This window comes from Telopea speciosissima, chromosome 7 (assembly GCF_018873765.1).
Source record: "Telopea speciosissima isolate NSW1024214 ecotype Mountain lineage chromosome 7, Tspe_v1, whole genome shotgun sequence".
Lineage (NCBI taxonomy): Eukaryota > Viridiplantae > Streptophyta > Magnoliopsida > Proteales > Proteaceae > Telopea > Telopea speciosissima.
In genome coordinates, this window is record NC_057922.1 from 53,366,987 (window position 1) to 53,385,958 (window position 18,972).

Below are 18,972 nucleotides of genomic sequence, written 5' to 3' on the forward strand. Positions count from 1 at the left end.
ACAACTCGGGAGACACTGTGGGTCACTTAACTTATCGCCACAATGAAACCTCAATTGTCACGTGGGACCTACGCCGATCGAAGCCTCCAAGACCACTCGGTGCGGACCCGATAACCAATACTACCATGATGGCCTCTCCCACCTCCACGAATCCGTGTCGATTACCCAACACCTAAACCTTGTTGGTAAGGGTCGTAGCATAAGGGTGTGAAATCCTAGCCACAAATATACTACATGCAAGTCCTATCGCCCCGAGAGGTAATCCGGCGCATCAACTTTTCATCGGTTTAGTGCCGTTAGCCGGACGCACGGCGCATACGATTCAACATGACATTCAACATAATTTCTTCATAAATGTTTATAGAGTTCGGGGTTCCGCACGAGACCCATCAAGATACAACATTATCAATCAACATTATAACACATAGATATAAAATTATGCAATATGCGCACACATGCTTATTAATTATAATGAGTACATAATATATAGTGCAATAGTAATAACAAGCCCAAACAACCAAACCCACTCACAACGTATACGCCAAGCACCCAGTTTATCGCTTGTCGCCTCGATCAAGCAATAAGCCACAAAAGTGAATATTTTAACCTATACAAAGAGTGGAATAAGGTTAAACGAGCGAAAGGAACGGATCCCCAAAAGATCTCCCATAAACACTTAAGTATAAGGTTTCGAGACGAAGTGGTTGCAGGAGTGGTTTCATGCCCAAATTCGCAACCACATGTAAATCCTAGGAAACCGGGACAGCTTTTAGTCAAGGTCGGATGCGAGATGTGGTTTGAAAAATGAATCCAAGTGTAAATCCGAGCTTCAGGGCTCAGGACAATTTTTGCCAAGGTCGGATGCAAATGTGGTTTCGAAAATGAATCCAAGTGTAAATCCGAGCTTCACAGGGGCTCGGACAATTTTTGCCAAGGTCGGATGCGGATGTGGTTTGAAAAACTGAATCCGAGTGTAAATCCGACCTTCACAGAATCCTTCTCGGGAAGGTAGTTTCGGGGGTTTCTTGCAGTCCGAAATCACATGTAACCCTCACACCTTCGGTCCAAAACCGAAGGATTCCCTCCAAGGACCCCATTTCAAGTGGTTTTTAAGGCACAAGGACTTCTAGAAAACTCTATCCTAAGCTCCTTAGGGTCCAACCTTAAATCCCCAAATGGCAATGAGAACCCTCACATTAGAGCTCATAATGGAGTGAACTAACTCCACCATAGCTTGGCTTTAAAGCTCCATCTACTCCCTAGGTTCCAAGAGAGATCTAGGTCAATCTCTCCCATTACCCAACCCTTTTTGAAATCCAAAATAGAAGAAGGAAGAAGCTTACCTACCCCCAAGATGAGAGCTCCACAATTTCGCCCAAGAGATGGGGTCTCCACCTTCCTCCAAGCCTCTCTCTCCTTCCTCCTTCTCTTTCTCTCCTCTTTCTCTCCTCTTTCTCTCCTCCACGATTTAGGGTAGAAGAGGATGTTGAAGAAGAAGTAATGTTCTCTCCCCTCCTCCTCTCTTTATAATAAATGGGTCTATGGGTACCCTTAGTCAAATGGGTCATGAGGCCTAATGGGTCAACCCATTAGTCCTATGTGGGTAAGTGGATGGAATAACCCATCATTGGGCCAATAGGTTAAATGGGCCTGCCCACAACCTTAATTAAGGAAAAGCCCATTCTTAGATGGGCTCATATGAGATGGGTATAAGTCCCCAATGTTCTTCCTAAAGTGTTTGGACCGAACTTAAATTATTCCCTTCTCTCATGAAATAGCTCGAGTGGTTCAAGCCCGGACCCGCACTTCGAGGTTACCAAGGGAAGAATAATTAATAAGACTTGAGGCTAGAACTTACTTTTCCCCCTGTCATGGTTTATTACCTATGACCCGAACAGCTTCGCCACGGCAACGCTAAGCTCATCACCGAACGAAATATCCAGTGTGAGGTGACGGTCCAGGATGCTCTCTCTGAACTCCTCGCTTCCGGGCTGGTACTTGGAGGGTAGTCGACGAAGTCGCCGTCCACGAACTTTCCCCATCGGCGGTTGAGGAATCTTTCCTCCATGTGCAAACCCGTCTTGTGGTCAACGATTTTGTAGCTAGGTTTGACCATCATGGAGAACAGTCACCAAGATACATGGCAGCGGTATCTACACGTCACGAGAAGAAATGATATTTAATTATATCCCGGCGGGTATAACATCCCCCCACCTTATAAGAAATTTCGTCCTCGAAATTTGACGTACCTTGTAAATAGGCAAGAAAAGGGTATTTTGCCCGCATTTCTACCTCTGCCTCCCAAGAAGCTTCCTCTTGGATGGTTGCACCATTTTATCTTCACATAATGAATGGGCCGGTTGCGAAGATGAACAACCTTGCTGTCCAAAATCTTTTCAGCAAGCTCTTTATAGGACATGTCGGCGCATAGTTCTGGTGGTTCATGCGCCAATACATGGCTTGGATCATGGACATACTTCCTCAACATAGACACGTGGAAGACGTCGTGCACACCTTCTAAAGATGGAGGGAGTGCTAACCGATATGCCACCGGTCCAATCCGTGCAAGGATCTCAAAGGTCCTATAAATCTCGGACTCGCTTGCCCTTCTTGTGTCAAAACATCACCCCTTTGGAGGGTGATACCTTAAGGAACACTTTATCGCCAACAAGAATGAGAAGGTCCTTCCGTCTCAAGTCTGCATAACCCTTCGCTGGGATCGAGCCGCGCTTGATCCGCTCACGAATCAAGTCCACCTTCTCGCATGTTGCCTGAATCAACTCGGGTCCAAGAATACGCCGTTCACCTACTTCGCCCCAATATAACGGTGTCCGACACTTCTTCCCATACTGAGCCTCAAACGGTGCCATGCCTATAGTAGCCTGGTAATCGTTATTGTAAGCAAACTCAATAAGTGAGAGATGCTCGCCCCATGCCTTGCATATCAATGGCACAAGCTCGGAGCATATCTTCTAATGTCCGAATAGTCCTCTCCATCGTCCGTCGGTTTGAGGGTGGAAGGCTGTACTAAAACTCAACAGTGTACCCATTGCCTCCTGAAAACCCCCCGAACTTAGATGTAACGGGATCCCGATCGGAGATGATGCCGACAGAACTCCGTGTAGACGAACTACATTATCAATGTACAAGCGAGCCGCTTGTCCATCGAATAGGTAATCTTCATGGGGATGAAGTGAGCCGTCTTTGTCAATCACAACGACAACCCATATGGTATCGACACCTCTAGGCGTGCGGGCAACCCGGTGACAAAATCCATGGTAACATGCTCCCACTTCCACTCGGAACAGCAATGACCGTAAGAGACCATGAGGTCATTGTCTATCCGCCTTCACCTGCCGACAAGTAAGACATTTTGCCACATACTCAGCCACATCCTCTTCATTCCACTCCACCAGTAATATTCCTTGGATCTCTATACATCTTCGTACTACCCGGATGAATAGAATAGGGAGAGTCATGGGCCTCACTAACACTTCCTTCCTCAACCGAGGGTTACTAGGAACACATAGCCGTTGTCCGAACATGAGAACACCACTGCTAAAGTAAAATCCAGTTCCATGCGTGTCCCCCTTGATAGCCTCAATAACCTTTTGAATCTCCTCATCAAGCCTGGGCTGATTGAATTCGCCCTACCAGGTGGATTGTATTGATAAAGTCGATAGAGATAAGGTAACACCATCAACCAAGAATTCCGTGTCCATCCTTCTAGCTTCCTCGATGAGTTTCTCACTGGCCGCTAGTGATGCCAGTGACAAGGATCGAGATTTCCGGCTCAGCGCATCCGCTACTACATTTGCCTTGCCGGGTGGTAATGGATAGTACAATCATAATCTTTCAACAACTCCAACCACCGTCGCGCCTCATATTGAGCTCCTTTTGTGTAAAGAAGTATTTGAGGCTCTTGTGATCACTGTATATTTCGCTCTTCTCACCATATAAATAATGTCTCCAGATCTTCGAGCGAAAACCACACAGCAAGCTCCAAATCATGGGTCGGGTAGTTCTTCTCATAGTCCTTCAATTGCCGAGAAGCATAGGCCACTACCTTCCCATCTTGCATTAGAACACAACCCAAGCCCATTTTAGATGCATCATGTAGACTACCATCCCTCCAAGCACCATTAGGAATGGTAAGTACCGGAGCGGAAACCAGCCTCCGCTTGAGCTCTTGGAAGCTCTTTTCACGCCTATCGGACCACTCGAACTTCACTCCCTTTCGGGTCGTCGTGTCATAGGAGCGGAGAGCCTTGAGAAGTTCTCAATAAATCTCCGTAATAGCACTAGTCCCAGGAAACTACGAATGCCGCCACATTCTTGGGTATCGCCTACCAATCATCGACTTCACCTTGCCAGGGTCAACCTCTATACCCTTACCAAACAAGGTGTCCTGCAATGCCACTGCTGTAGCCAAAACTCACACTTACCGAATTTGGCGTACAAACGCTTTCTCCCTTAGGCGTTGCAATACTAGGCGGAGATGGTCCGCATGCTCCTCGTCGCTCTTGGAATAGACCAAGATGTCATCAATGAAGACAATGACATACTTGTCTAGAACATCGTGGAACACCCGGTTCATCAACTCCATAAAGGCGCCGGGCATTGGTCAGCCCGAAGGACATGACCAAGAACTCATAATGACCATAGCGAGATCTCGAATGCCGTCTTTGCCGATATCACTATTTCGATCTTCAATCGATGGTACCCTGACCGGAGATCAATTTTCGAGAACACCTTCGCACCTCGTAGTTGATCGAATAGGTCATCGATCCTAGGCAAAGGATACCAGGTTCTTGATTGTCAATTTGTTGAGCTCACGGTAGTCAATGCACGACGCATACTACCGCCCTTCTTTTTCACAAACAACACAGTGCTCCCCAAGGAGATACACGGGTCTAATGAAACCCTTCTTCAACAGTCCTTCAACCGCTTCTTGTAGCTCCTTTAACTCAGTTGGGGCCATCCTGTAAGGTGCCTTGGATCTCGGGCTGCACCAGAATCAAATCTATCATGAACTCGTCTCGCGATCGGTGGCAACCGCGTTAGATCCTCGTGAAAGACATCCGGAAAGTCTTTCACCACGCACAACTCTTCCAAAGGCTCCGCTTTGGCTTCAAAGTGTCTATCACGGATGCTAGATAACACTCGACATCCTCTCGCCAACAACTTCTGTACTTGGAGGCGAGATGATAACTTTCTTGGGTCTCTCCCGCTTAGTACCCATAAACACAAACTCTTCACCTTCATTGGTTTGAATAGAACCTTCCTCTCAAGCATTAGACTGGCTTTGTGAGTTGATAGCCAATCCATTCCCAAAATCACATCAAAGTCTTTCATATCCAGCAAACACTAAGCTTGCTTCGAGTCCGTGACCACCCACACATAGGGCAAGGATCATAAACCGAGTTAAGTTCAACCTTGCTACCCGCTGGTGTATCGACTATCGTTTCGGGCCATTAGCTTTGGTTCAATGGACATCTTCTTCGCAAAACTAGGGGACACAAAAGAGTGTGATGCCCCGAATCAAATAAAGCATAAGCAGTGAGAGCAAACAAGAACGACACTCGACAAGCAAATGATAACCAATCATAGAAACAAAAGCTATTATATGCACATCTTAAGAGTAGAGTGCATTACCTGTAATAACACTGGGATCGGCCTGGGCCTCTTCATTTGTCACAGAATACACCGACCTTGAGATCTATGGGCCGGAGCAGAAGAAGAGAACGCACAATCGCTTTGGCTTGGGGTGCCTTCGTAGCCGCACTGGAGGACCTATCATCCGCGGATGAGGACAGTCTCGAACCATATGCCCGGACTCCTTGCAATTGTAACATATGAGAGTCTCGGGAACCATAGTGAGGAGTTGATGTAGGCCTGGGTGCTTGCACCGCATCTCGACTCCTCCGGATCGGACCGAAAAGCAGAGTGTAGGACCCTCTCTTTGGAATTTTGTGGATCCCCTAGGTTCATGAGAGGTCATGGGCCTTTTACCACCTGAATGGCCCCGTACTTTCTCTCTTGGTCCTCAATCACCTTAGCGGCTTGGACCGTCTCAAAGATAAGTAGGGTACTTGTGTAGCACCACTGATACTAATGCTAGGTCTAAGCCCCTTCTCAAACTTCCTAGCCTTCACATTCTCGGCCTTCAGTGTACCGGCGAAGTAAAACAGCTCCTCAAAAGCTTGCTGGTACTCAAGGACCGATTTGGATCCTTGAAAGAAGCTCATAAACTCGCACTCCTTCCTATCACGAAGTTTTGAGGGAAGAAATTTTTGAAGAAGACTTCCTTGAATTGAGCCCAAGTTGCCTCCGGGTGAGTTGCCCAAAAATGGTCTTTAGAGGAGAGCCACCACGCATCGAATCACCCCGAGCTGGTAGGTAGCACACCGGATCTTGTCCGTGTCATTGCATCAGATCACTTCAAAGATTCTCTCAAGATCCCTTATAAATGTTGCCGGAAAAAGGAATCATGGGCCATCTTGTAGAAGGTTGGAGGACGATGTTTCAAATCTCTCCGATAACCTAGCAAGATCCACCAAGCCGGAGTCACCGCTTGGGATCAAGGAGCCATGTAAGTGGAAGGTAGAATAGGTGCCGCACCTCTTGTGTCAAAGGAATTCGGCAGTGGCTTGAGCCAGAGGAACACTAGGTACAGCAGAACCCACAAAAGGGCGGTGGGGGAGGATTGACTTGCACAGAGGAGGCACGCCGCCTTTCCCTAACAAAGGCTTGGAACATAGCCGTCATGTTTTGCATAAATTGGCGCCGCTCTTGTTGCGCCTCCCTATGCTCTCGCTCCATGGATTGCAACCTATTGCTCAACAACGCGCGACATCCGCATTATTACTAATTGGTGGTGCTACCGGTAGAACCGTATTCAAGCCTCACCGCCTCTTCCTAGCAGAGAACGGTTGGCATTTGACCGTGTATTAACCATGGTTCACACCGGTTACGCTTAACACCTACGATTATAGGCACAATTGCAATATTAAGCAAACCAATCAAAAAATCGATTTGCAAAGGTAAACATAGGTTACACGAGGGGTAAGGGAAGCAATTATGAGGGTAATAAACATTAGAAACAAGTTGGTTAAGCAAAACAGGCCAAAAACCTTTTTTCGGGTGGTCGGATTTACATGCGGTTTCACTAGGCTGCATCCGAGTGTAAACCGACCTTCACAGACCAAAGGATGGTCTCGGAATCGCGGATTCACAATCGGATTCAAAATCTTGCATCCGAGTGTAAAACCGCATGGCCTAAAAGACTTCTCACTCGAACTCTCCTTCAAAACCCAAATTTCTTTTTCCAAACACCCCCTACGCTCCGGAGAACCCAAACCGCACTCGCTCCTTGCTCCCTCTCCCTTCTAGGTGGATTTTTGGCACTCAATCCACGCACAACAGCTCCGATCGAGTTCTGTATGCCCTCTTCCCTCTCTATCGATCTATCTCTTTCTCCTTTCGACTTATTATGGAGAAACCCCAAAATCCATTTCGGGTTTACAAGATTTGGGTTTTTTTGTTTTCTCCTAGCTATTTAGATGGATTTTTTGTCCATCCTCCATTCGTTTCCCATCATATGCAACCTAGTTGGGGCATTTCCCCCAATCTTGCACCATCACCAAGGGTTTGGGTTGGATTTTGGTGAAGTCCCAAAACCCTAACCGAAATTCTATGTCTTTTTGCCCAATTCAAGTTCGGTTTTGCTAGGTAGGCTTGGTGTATATAATTTGGGGTTGTCTCAAGCCATTACTTATTTATTTCTTGCAAATTGGAACTTCAAGAATCACATCTGAATTTTCTTTTTAGAGATTCAAGCATTATTTACTACAATTTAGCTCCATATATTGCTTGAACTAGGTATTTAGTATAAACTTCATGTTTTAGGTATACTATGGCCATGTATGTATATTGTTTACTATGCCATTCAACTTCCAAACACAAAACTGAAAATTTCCTCTTTGGATCCCTTAGTATAATTTTGTTTTCAATTCAGTCCAATTTTGTTTGAACTAATTGCTTGTATGATATAATGCTTCTCCAAGCATAATGTGGCCATGTACCTTTATCCTCTATGATTGCATCTACATAGTGGCCATGCATCAAGGTCTAGGTTCTACTCGCCTTGTTTCTTTTCATTGTATATTTGCTTAGACCTTAATATCCAAGCATGGACTTAATGTGTTTCGTATTCTTGGCCTTCCTTGGTTGCAGTGTTAGGGAATCTAAATGGCTCCTAGAACAAGGCGTGCACGGCTCGAACAAGCTGCCCTGCTTGCTTTGGATACGCAATGGTTCCAAGACCTAGAGAAACAGGAGATGTACCAAGACCACTTTCGCTTTAAGAATATCTTGGAGGGAAGAGATGTGGTATCGAAGACCTCAAGGCCTACAAGGTAGGGCCGAGATTTGAAGCAATGGGGTGGTCCAACCTCCTCAACCTTCCGAGCCATTCTATCCCAAGCTCGCTCGTCACTTCTACGCCAACCCCGCACACCGAGAACCTAGGCACGCGAGATTACCGGATCCTCTCTTATGTCAAGGGAGTCACCATATCCTTCACAAAAGGGCGCGTGCATCCTCAATGTAGCCATCCTGGGAGAGAAGACTCATCAGACCATGGAAGAATCCCTACTCCTTTCTCGAGAGAGGCATACAGGAGTTATACAGGAGCTTACACGTGGGGCATTCGAGAAGAAAGTGCCTCGAGACTTCTTTTGCCAATTCTCCTGTGATATTGAGCCGGATTGTGCAAAGACAACATCGTGCCTATAGCAGTCACCGCACCATGCCTTCCATCTTCGTAGGCTATGTGGCCTATCACCTCTACAAAGGCATTCCCATCCGCCGCCCTACATTATCATGCGACCATGGATCATGCGGGCGAAATCCCGGAGGAACTTAGATTTACCCTATGGGAGGTTGCTCACCACTATTTTCCAAAGATTTTGGAGTTGACTTGAGTGAGGAGGATCAAGACTTAACCAAGATCCACCTCTAGATCGTAACGCAAAGTGGCGAGGATGCGAATTGCGATGGATGCATATAGTGATGGGGAGCCATTGGTCCCAAGCAGAGGGTCACGGCCCGAGCCTCAAGTACAGGAGCCTCCTCCTCGGCCCGGTGTGCATGCGGCCTCTTCATCCGGCACGCTCCTAGTGGGTCCGACATCGATAGGATTCTTGCAACTCGGGGCCGATGAGCACCAACATGGCTCGGGGTTTGAAGGAGTGAACACTAGGCTCGATGCATCGACGCACGCATGGAGAGCCTCGAGCAAGGCAGATGGAGGACTTGCACTCCTACCTCCATGATGAGGGCACAGAGGACGAGCCTAGTAGTGATGATGAGATGGAGCAAGAGACCTCCCGTCCATTCCCACCATGCCTCAATGGACCCCTAGCTTTTTGTCTTACCATGTAGCAAATTTATTTTTTTTTTCTTTTTCTTGGTTGTAAGAATTCAAGTCTCCATTCAATGAATTTTTGTAATCACTCATTTGGCTTATGGAAATGTATTAACAATGAAATTAAGGAATATATCTATAATTATATACACATGTCTTTCATTTCATCGTTGTCTATTATTTGCTATTGTCTTCGGCTTTCTCCCTAGCATTCACACACATTCCAATTATGCATTGTTAGAAGCTTTTACTTTAGCAACCTATTGTGTAGAGTAAATCACAATTCCGCTAGATCGTGGGTGGTGCGAGCATCTCGCTCGATACCACGCTGTCACGCCCTATTCCGCATAAGGAATATAATATCATATAAAGGGTGACTAGGACGACGCGTGTCATCCTACTAAACCGCCGGATCATCGACACGGTGTCCCAACGCACGCCATATCCAATATTAACACAATGTAACATTAGAATGCGTAAAAGAGGAATATTACATTCCAAGGATCGTGAGTATTGCGAAGCGTATAATTCGAATAGTTACAAGATGTTCAAAGCTAGATGATAAATACAGAATTAGTTACATTTCCAAGGATCATCTAATAACTATCAAAAACGGTATTACAAGTAAGTATTTCACCATAGGCCTTAGCCTCAAAAGTAATCAAAAGGGATCGAGTCCCGAATATCCTCACGCCCGTAGGCACAATCATCGCAAGGACACCCGCCGCCATGTTCCTCAAACACGGCCTCCGGCTCCTCCTCACCGATCTCATCGTATCCCGAGGGCTGAACTCCAAGTCCCGCGAGATATCCGTCACCGCACCATAATCTAAAAAAATGTCGCACGAGGGGTTAGCTCCATCGAGCTGGTGAGGGGATGGGAATGCACAAACACGCAATTCACATAGTCCAATGATGCATGCACATGTTAAGTCCATTTTTCCACCTAACAAACAACTAAGTCAATGGCATATGCTATCGTGACAACTGGAGACACTGTGGGTCACTTAACTTATCGCCACAATGAAACCTCAATTGTCACGTGGGACCTACGCCGATCGAAGCCTCCAAGACCACTCAAGGGCACCCTCGATAACCAATACTACCATGATCGGCCTCTCCCACCTCCACGTAATCCGGTGCACCGATTACCCAACACCTAAACCCCTGTTGGTAAGGGTCGTAGCATAAGGGTGTGAAATCCTAGCCACAAATATACTACATGCAAGTCCTATCGTCCCGAGAGGTAATCCGGCGCATCAACTTTTCATCGGTTTAGTGCCCTAAGCACAAGACGGCACGGCGCATACATACCAACATGACATTCAACATAATTTCTTCATAAATGTTTATAGAGTTCGGGTTCCCGCACCGGTACCCACCGCACCGAGACCCATCAAGATACAACATTATCAATCAACATTATAACACATAGATATAAAATTATGCAATATGCGCACACATGCTTATTAATTATAATGAGTACATAATATATAGTGCAATAGTAATAACAAGCCCAAACAACCAAACCCACTCACAACGTATACGCCAAGCACCCAGCTTTATCGCTTGTCGCTCGATCAAGCAATAAGCCACAAAGTGAATATTTTAACCTATACAAAGAGTGGAATAAGGTTAAACGAGCGAAAGGAACGGATCCTCAAAAGATCTCCCATAAACACTTAAGTATAAGGTTTCGGAGACGAAGTGGTTGGCAGGAGTGGTTTCATGCCCAAATTCCGCAACCACATGTAAATCCTAGGAAACCGGGACAGCTTTTAGTCAAGGTCGGATGCGGATGTGGTTTTAAAATCAATCCAAGTGTAAACCGAGCTTCACGGGGCTCGGACAATTTTTGCCAAGGTCGGATGCGATGTGGTTTAAAAACTAAATCCAAGTGTAAATCCGAGCTTCACAGGGGCTCGGACAATTTTTGCCAAGGTCGGATGCGATGTGGTTTCTAAAAATCGAATCCGAGTGTAAATCCGACCTTCACGGAATCCTTCTCGGGAAGGTAGTTTCGTGGGGGTTTCTTGCAGTCCTGAAATCACATGTAACCCTCACACCTTCAGTCCAAAATCCGAAGGATTCCTCCAAGGACCCCATTTCAAGTGGTTTTTAAGGCACAAGGACTTCTAGAAAACTCTATCCTAAGCTCCTTAGGGTCCAACCTTAAATCCCCCAAATGGCAATGAGAACCTCACATTAGAGCTCATAATGGAGTGAACTAACTCCACCATAGCTTGGCTTTAAAGCTCCATCTACTCCCTAGGTTCCAAGAGAGATCTAGGTCAATCTCTCCCATTACCCAACCCCTTTTTGAAATCCAAAATAGAAGAAGGAAGAAGCTTACCTACCCCCAAGATGAGAGCTCCACAATTTCTCGCCCAAGAGATGGGGTCTCCACCTTCCTCCAAGCCTCTCTCTCCTTCCTCCTTCTCTTTCTCTCCTCTTTCTCTCCTCTTTCTCTCCTCCACGATTTAGGGTAGAAGAGGATGTTGAAGAAGAAGTAATGTTCTCTCCCCTCCTCCTCTCTTTATAATAAATGGGTCTATGGGTACCCTTAGTCAAATGGGTCATGAGGCCTAATGGGTCAACCCATTAGTCCTATGTGGGTAAGTGGATGGAATAACCCATCATTGGGCCAATAGGTTAAATGGGCCCGCCCACAACCTTAATTAAGGAAAAGCCCATTCTTAGATGGGCTCATATGAGATGGGTATAAGTCCCCAATGTTCTTCCTAAAGGTACGCTGACCCGAACTTAAATTATTCCCTTCTCTCATGAAATAGCTCGAGTGGTTCAAGCCCGGACCGCACTTCGAGGTTACCAAGGAAGAATAATTAATAAGACTTGAGGCTAGAACTTACTTTTCCCCCGTCATGGTTTATTACCCATGACCCCGAATGCCTTCGCCACGCAACGCTAAGCTCATCACCGAACGAAATATCCAAATTGAGGTGACGGTCCAGGATGCTCTCTCCTGAACTCCTCGCTTCCCGGCTGGTACTTGAGGGTAGTCGACAAGTCGCCGTCCACGAACTTTCCCACCGGCGGTTGAGGAATCTTTCCTCCAGTGCAAACCCGTGCCGTGGTCAACGATTTTGTAGCTAGGTTTGACCATCATGGAGAACAGTCACCAAAGATACATGGCAGCGGTATCTACACGTCACGAGAAGAAATGATATTTAATTATATCCCGGGGTACGGGTATAACAGTTCTTGCCTATACTATGTCCTGTTTCTTATTCCCTCTAAAAGTTTGCAAAACTATTAATTCTATTTGCTTAAACTTTTAGAATGGATCTGTAAGAAATGGTAAGAAAACTAGTCTTATTGCGTGGGATAAAATATGTTCTCCCACTTCTTTAGGGGAACTTGGGCTTCGTAAAGCTGAACATCATAATAAAGCCATTATCCTTAAACTTGGGTGGCATATGATTAACTGCTCAACATATGGGTGAGAGTTCTTAAGGCTAAGTATTTTCCTTACCATTCACCTTTTGATCTGAAGGTCTTTAAGAAAAAAAGTTCATGGATTTTGAAATGCATTGCGCGACTTCTTCCTGTTTTGAAGTCCTTTGTCTTTCGAATTAATGGGTCTGGTAAGGATTCATTTTTCTGGACTGATCCGTGGATCCCTTCCATCCCTCTTTTCTGTCTCAACCATCTTTCTTATGGACAGGATTCTAGATTGTTGGTTAGTTCTTTCATTAATAATATGTCTCATTGGGCATAAGGACGGAATTCGTCTCTTCCTCTTATTGGGAAACTTTATGCACTACTACTTTTGTTGCTAGGCAGCTAGACAAACAATCTCTATCGTGATTCTTTTCTGTTGTTATTATTATGTGTTATTTTATATGGTGTCTCCGGAACAAAGTGGTCCATGGTTCTTTGAAACTTGACCCACACTAAGTCCTCAAGAATGTTTCTTAATGGTTGTTGGATTTGTCTATTTCTCCCCCCACCCCTGTTATTCTCACTGATGTAATGAACAACTTTAATTCTGATATTTCTCTCTTAGGGTCTCGTAGCTTTCATGTGTCACACTATCATGTTTTAAAGTGCATGGGATTTGTCGACTCTGTTTTGACCTGATCACGGTAGAGTTTTGGTTTTTTGTTAGCAGGATGTATAATTTTGGTGGCTGCAGGATAAACGGACACATTACAACTTTTGGAAGCCAACATTACATGCATTGCTAGGGGTCTGGAGTGTACTAACCGTTTGCACATTACTCCTCAAGAAATATAGAGTGCTCCAATTGCAACTCCTTGCCTTCTCTTTTATTTATTTCTTCTCACTCTACTATTATTTTGTTCAAAGAATTAACTAATTCCCGTACTTTAAACAAAAGCTGCCTAGCGGAGTTGGTGAGCTATGGATTTAAAAATCAGAATTGGAAATTTTCAGAATCAACCGATCCAGGTTGAGAATAATAGATCTTGATTCCAATCAACACCCCTTCAATCTCAATATCCGAGCTTTGACCGAGTTAGGCCAAGACCGACTGAGCCCAGCCGAGTGGCCGACACCCAGATGATTCCATCAAATTTGAATCTGAACCGAGTTAAAACTCCACACAAACAGAGTAACAAGGAGGGGGCTTATCGTGTAGGGTTGTTGATTTTTGTGGTGGCCAAAAAAGAGAAAACCCAAACGCTACCTAATAATCGATCGATCTGACTTTACATTCCTTAGGGTTTATGACTTCAAGAGCAGGAGGAATCGAATGGAAGCCTCTTTCTTGATCTTTATCACCTGCAGTTTGCTGACCGGTCCAGTTCCCTAGTTCATCTAACAAAGGGGGCTGAAATGACCTCTCTACCCATGCCCAAACACCCTGCCCGGATGGGATTCACCATTCCCATTGGAGGAACTGGGGAATTGGGCAGGTCAGCAAACTGGAGGTGATAATTTTCCTCTTTCTTGCTCCTGCAACTCTCGAACTAGAGGAAGGAAAGAGCTATACCCACCCACCCACCCACGGAAGAAGCAAGCGAGGACGGGAATGCCATTCTGGGGTCAGTTTATAGGGTTCAGTTAACAGCAAAAGGCACCTACCGTCTTCCGCCCTGCGTTCTTCACTTCCTCTGTGCCGACTGTGGAGTGCTGCTTGTGTATTCTCATTGTATTTCTTCTCTTCGAAGGAAGCCCTAGTCCCTAGCCATGGCAGGGAATGACTTAAATGAGAAGATAAGAAAAGAAGAGGCAATGCTAACCAAGAATCTCCCCGAGGACATCATCTTGGCCATACTTTCTAGGCTTCCTGTGAAGTCTCTTTTAAGGTTTAGGAGCGTAAGCAAACTGTGGTGTGCTCTAATAACCGATCCTGATTTTGTCCAAATGCACCTCTACCGATCCCTTGCAACCAATACCAACCTCATCCTCCTCGTTATAAGGGAATACCTAAAAATCTTCTACTCGGACGTTTGCGAACAAGAAACTGCGGTAGAACTTGATTGTCCGTTCAAGTCTCCGGTAGGATTCCTTATATTGGCTTCTTGTAACGGCTTACTATGTTTGTTCGACGACGACGGCGTAGTCTCTTATTTCCCAAAAGAAGAAGTGTACGACACATTCCTTTGGAATCCATCTACAAGAACGCATAAGAAGCTGCCCTTTACGCCTGTAGAGTTTCCCATTAATTCCGACTCTGCCCATGTCACTGCTTATGGGTTCGGTTACGACCCTACCACCGACGATTACAAGGTGATAAGGGTTTTACAGTTCTATCCTCATGATGGCCTCTTTAATGACAGTAAGTACATTGTCTCGGAGGTGAAGGTCTACTCTCTCAGCACCAACTCATGGAGAAGAATCGAGGACATTCCCTTCCTTAGCATCGAACACAGACTTGGGGTTTTTACAAATTCTGCTTTTCATTGGGTTGTATATCGCAAGACGGGAGTCATGGGATCCAACACTGCCCCCAATGTGATTGTTTCCATTGATGTTAAAGATGATGTGTATCGAGAGGTGCCACTGCCCGATTTTGTGGACGATAAGTTTCACATGACCATCGGGGTTCTAGGAGGACAACTCAGCATTCTCTGTAACTTCTCCAAGGTCTGTGTTGAGTTGTGGGTGATGAAAGATTATGGCGTGAGGGACTCTTGGGAGAAACAGTTCTCGATCGAACAACCATTGGTATTAGGGTATTTTGATGAGTGCATCAGGCCTATATGCTATTCAAGGAAGGGTGAAGTTCTACTCGAGACAGGTCCAGGGGTGGAGAAGTGTTCAGGCGCGCTGGTGCTTTATGATCCCCATAAAGGAAGGGCTAGTAATCTTACGCCTCGTGACAGCTGTCATATAGTAAGCATTGGGAGTCTCATTTCACTTGATGCCAAAGATGGAGCTGAATATGAAAAAAAGGAAGAAACAGAGGTAATTTGGTAGAGCAGATTTACAGTTCAAGCTAGCTACTATATCATGTTTACAATTGTTCCCTCCTCATTAGTTTGTGTGTTTACATTCCAGCTCTTATAAATTATAGTTTCATCTAAAAAATTCCCATGAATAATTATTCCATTCATGCAACCGTCTACCGTCGTAATGCAATCAATCAAAGTTTCAAGCTGTTTGCATTCAAATTAAGGAAAAGTACGGTGAAGACATGAATTGTCTTTCCTTTGTTAGCACTAAATACTAATGCACTTGGGTGATGAGAAAGGGGTATATAATTTATCTGTCAGTTGTAATTACTTAGATCTTTCCTTGTGAACCAGATTTAGGTTACTTGGATAAGAGTTAAGCAGTGACCCTTGCTTTCTGCATTCATTATTTTCCATTTAATTAGACTGCTGAAAGGCCTTTTGGAAATATGCTTACATTAGAGTGAAGAAAATTTTTCCCACATAGAGGGACTGCAGGAATAGAGTTTGAGAAGCCAAACCTAAAAGTATTTTTCAGTAGGCTTTTTTTTTGAGTTGTGTGTGCTGTCTTATACTCCTTTATGATGGAAGTTTATCGTCACTTTTTTTTGGAATGTTTTTTTAAACAAAATCTGTTCTTAAATTGAAATTACATTAGACATCCTATGTGCTTTAGGTTGTTAGCTACATTCTATGTGCCTTTTTTTTTATTTAACATAGGTGGGTACAAATGTGATGATCTACCACCCCTATTAACAGAGCATACTGAAAGTGACTCTTTCAGTCATATTATTTAGTTTAGTCATATTTGGACTTGATGATATCGAATAAACCTGAAAGGTGCCATATATACCCAGGCGTATGTGTGTATCCAGAATCAACAAGATAGTATTTTCCTACAAAAGCAAACATATAAAGTTAAAATTTCAAGTGTCATTAATAAAAAAAGAGAGATAGAGCCTACTAAGGATGATGTTAAATGCAATAATGCGTTTTCTAAAATTCAGGATGAATATGGATATAGAAAACTGTAATGCATTTTCAATCCCAAGAATATTAAAACTACACTTTCTTTCTACAAGAATATGCTGCGAACATACACATGGAAGATAAAGTTGAGTAATGGTGTCCTCCAGAAAAAAGCATCAGAAAGAAATCCAAAAGTCAAAAAACAGCCACCCGAGACAGAACTTTGTCTAAACTTTTAAAGACAACAATGAAGGCAAATTATATAAGATTAATTCAGTGTCCAAATCTAAAATGATAAATCCATGAACACCAAGTGTCTTAGTCTGTTCTCTTGTGGAACAGGGCCCAACCACTAGTACTCCTCTCTATTAGGATGCGGTGCAGCTGGGGCAAATGAAACGAATCTTTAGCTCCTCAGCCCTTTAAGCTTTAACCTATTTCAGCCAACTAATGGGAACCATAGATGCCAAATTGCCAGATAACTGCTTATATAACACACAGAAGTTTCTGTTTTTTTCTCAGCCCTCCAGAAGCAATTGTATTTGACACTAGCCTAACTGCACCTCCATTTACTTGCTTCTATTCAATTTTCACTGAAATGTGAACTCTAAAAGTACTATTTCTAAGTATCCTACATGAAGTATGATGCAAACCCGAGAGAATAAGCAAGCCAAGATTGAATCTGGAAGAGGGTTCTGATCTGAATCCGGTTTGATTGGGTATGGGTAGGTATGATGAAGGTTGTTGGAGGGTCTATAATGTGAGAGGTACTGGTTCAGGTTCTGTTGAAAGTGTTTAAGGTTAGGGAGTTGAAAGGACAGAAAGAGAGGAAAAGGAAAAGATCTCGGCTAGGATATGCAGATTTATCACCGAAATAGGCTTGTTTTATTAGGAATAGGTCTAGGGTTTGGGTTCTATACATGTTGGGCCCTTTATCCCATGGGTTTTCAATGTAATAGGTCACTTTTATGGACCTAGAGTATGGGTAATAGGGTTGTATACGGGATTAGATGTTTTAGATTTATACTTGGTTTTATTTTTATGTTTTTAATTAAACCAGTCCAAAGCTGGTTTGAACCATTTTTTCAATTTAAGTGACTTTAATATTTTTTCTTTTAAGTGTTTAGTTGGGTCGGATTAGGACTCTGTTTTTAGTCTAGTTTAGTTTCCTAGTCATTTTAGGTTACCTAATAGGTTAAGAATTGGGTTAGGCCTTTCCTTTTTAGTGTAGGAGGCTATTTTTGAGTCTTTTATATAAGGTTGTTAGGGGGGGAGGGGGGGCAAGCATTGAACACAAAATTTGGTTAATGAAAAAGATTTTGCTGCTCTTCTCTTCTTTTCCATTGAAGATTTGTCTTGTGTTTGATCAAGGCTGGTGGGATTGGTGTTTGATCCAATCGACATCTTGAGGTGTGAAGCCTGGGTGTTCGTTCAAGCTCTCTTGTTCTCCATTGCTGCTACATTCAAGTTCTAGTTTTTCTTCAAGGATCTTCAATCAAACAAGCTTTTGTCCAAGTACTTCTTCAACAACAGTAAGTTTGAATCAGCCCCAACCCTAGCCATTCATCTTCTAATCCTTTAAACAACCAAACCCTAGAATTCCCTCCATCTATAAACTCCTCCACAATCCATTCACTGCCCAACCCATTCCAGCCATAGGAAATCTACCAAATTTGGACCGAGTACTTCCCTCCTTCTAAAGGAAACTCAATTCAAGTTGCAGCCCAAATTGACTGTCCAAACCCTAATATTCCACCTTCTCCCTTCTTACAAAACCCTAACTCTAGACTCCAATTCTGTTGCCGATTCAATTCAGCAGTGTTAAACCCATCAAAAGTTAACCAGACCTTCACTGGAAGACTCCCTTACATCAACTAGCCTTAACCCTACCATCTAGACCCCACTATACCCTAACCCTAATTTGATCAAAATCACCTATTTTGACCTAGCCAAACTACCCATCCAAGAACAGATCCTGGTTTTTGGCTTCTAGTTGGATTACATTCAATCTTGGACTACATTACTGAGGTTGATTAGGGTGGCTGCAGGGACTGGGTATCTGAACAGATTAAAAAAGGTGAAATTGTCAGGGGTTGGATACATGCTAACCTGCAACAAAACGGTGCTGCTGTAACTTTGAGGTTGAAGATGAAGATAGATAAGTTGTAGATCTGGAGCCCCACCTAGGTCAATTCG

The 18,972-nt window shown here is 44.2% G+C and overlaps 1 protein-coding gene across 1 annotated transcript; it reads left to right on the forward strand.

Moving 5' to 3' along the window:
• Nucleotides 1-14,537: 14,537 nt before the first annotated feature.
• LOC122668683 (F-box protein CPR1-like) lies at nucleotides 14,538-15,832 on the forward strand. Its single transcript, XM_043865218.1, has one exon. The coding sequence runs from the start codon at nucleotides 14,600-14,602 to the stop codon at nucleotides 15,830-15,832; it is 1,233 nt and encodes a 410-aa protein (XP_043721153.1). The 5' UTR covers nucleotides 14,538-14,599.
• Nucleotides 15,833-18,972: the final 3,140 nt, after the last annotated feature.

What these genes read in the sequence shown, in the direction of transcription:
- LOC122668683 (XM_043865218.1), top strand. Translation starts at nt 14,600, where the DNA reads ATGGCAGGGAATGACTTAAATGAGAAGATAAGAAAAGAAGAGGCAATG.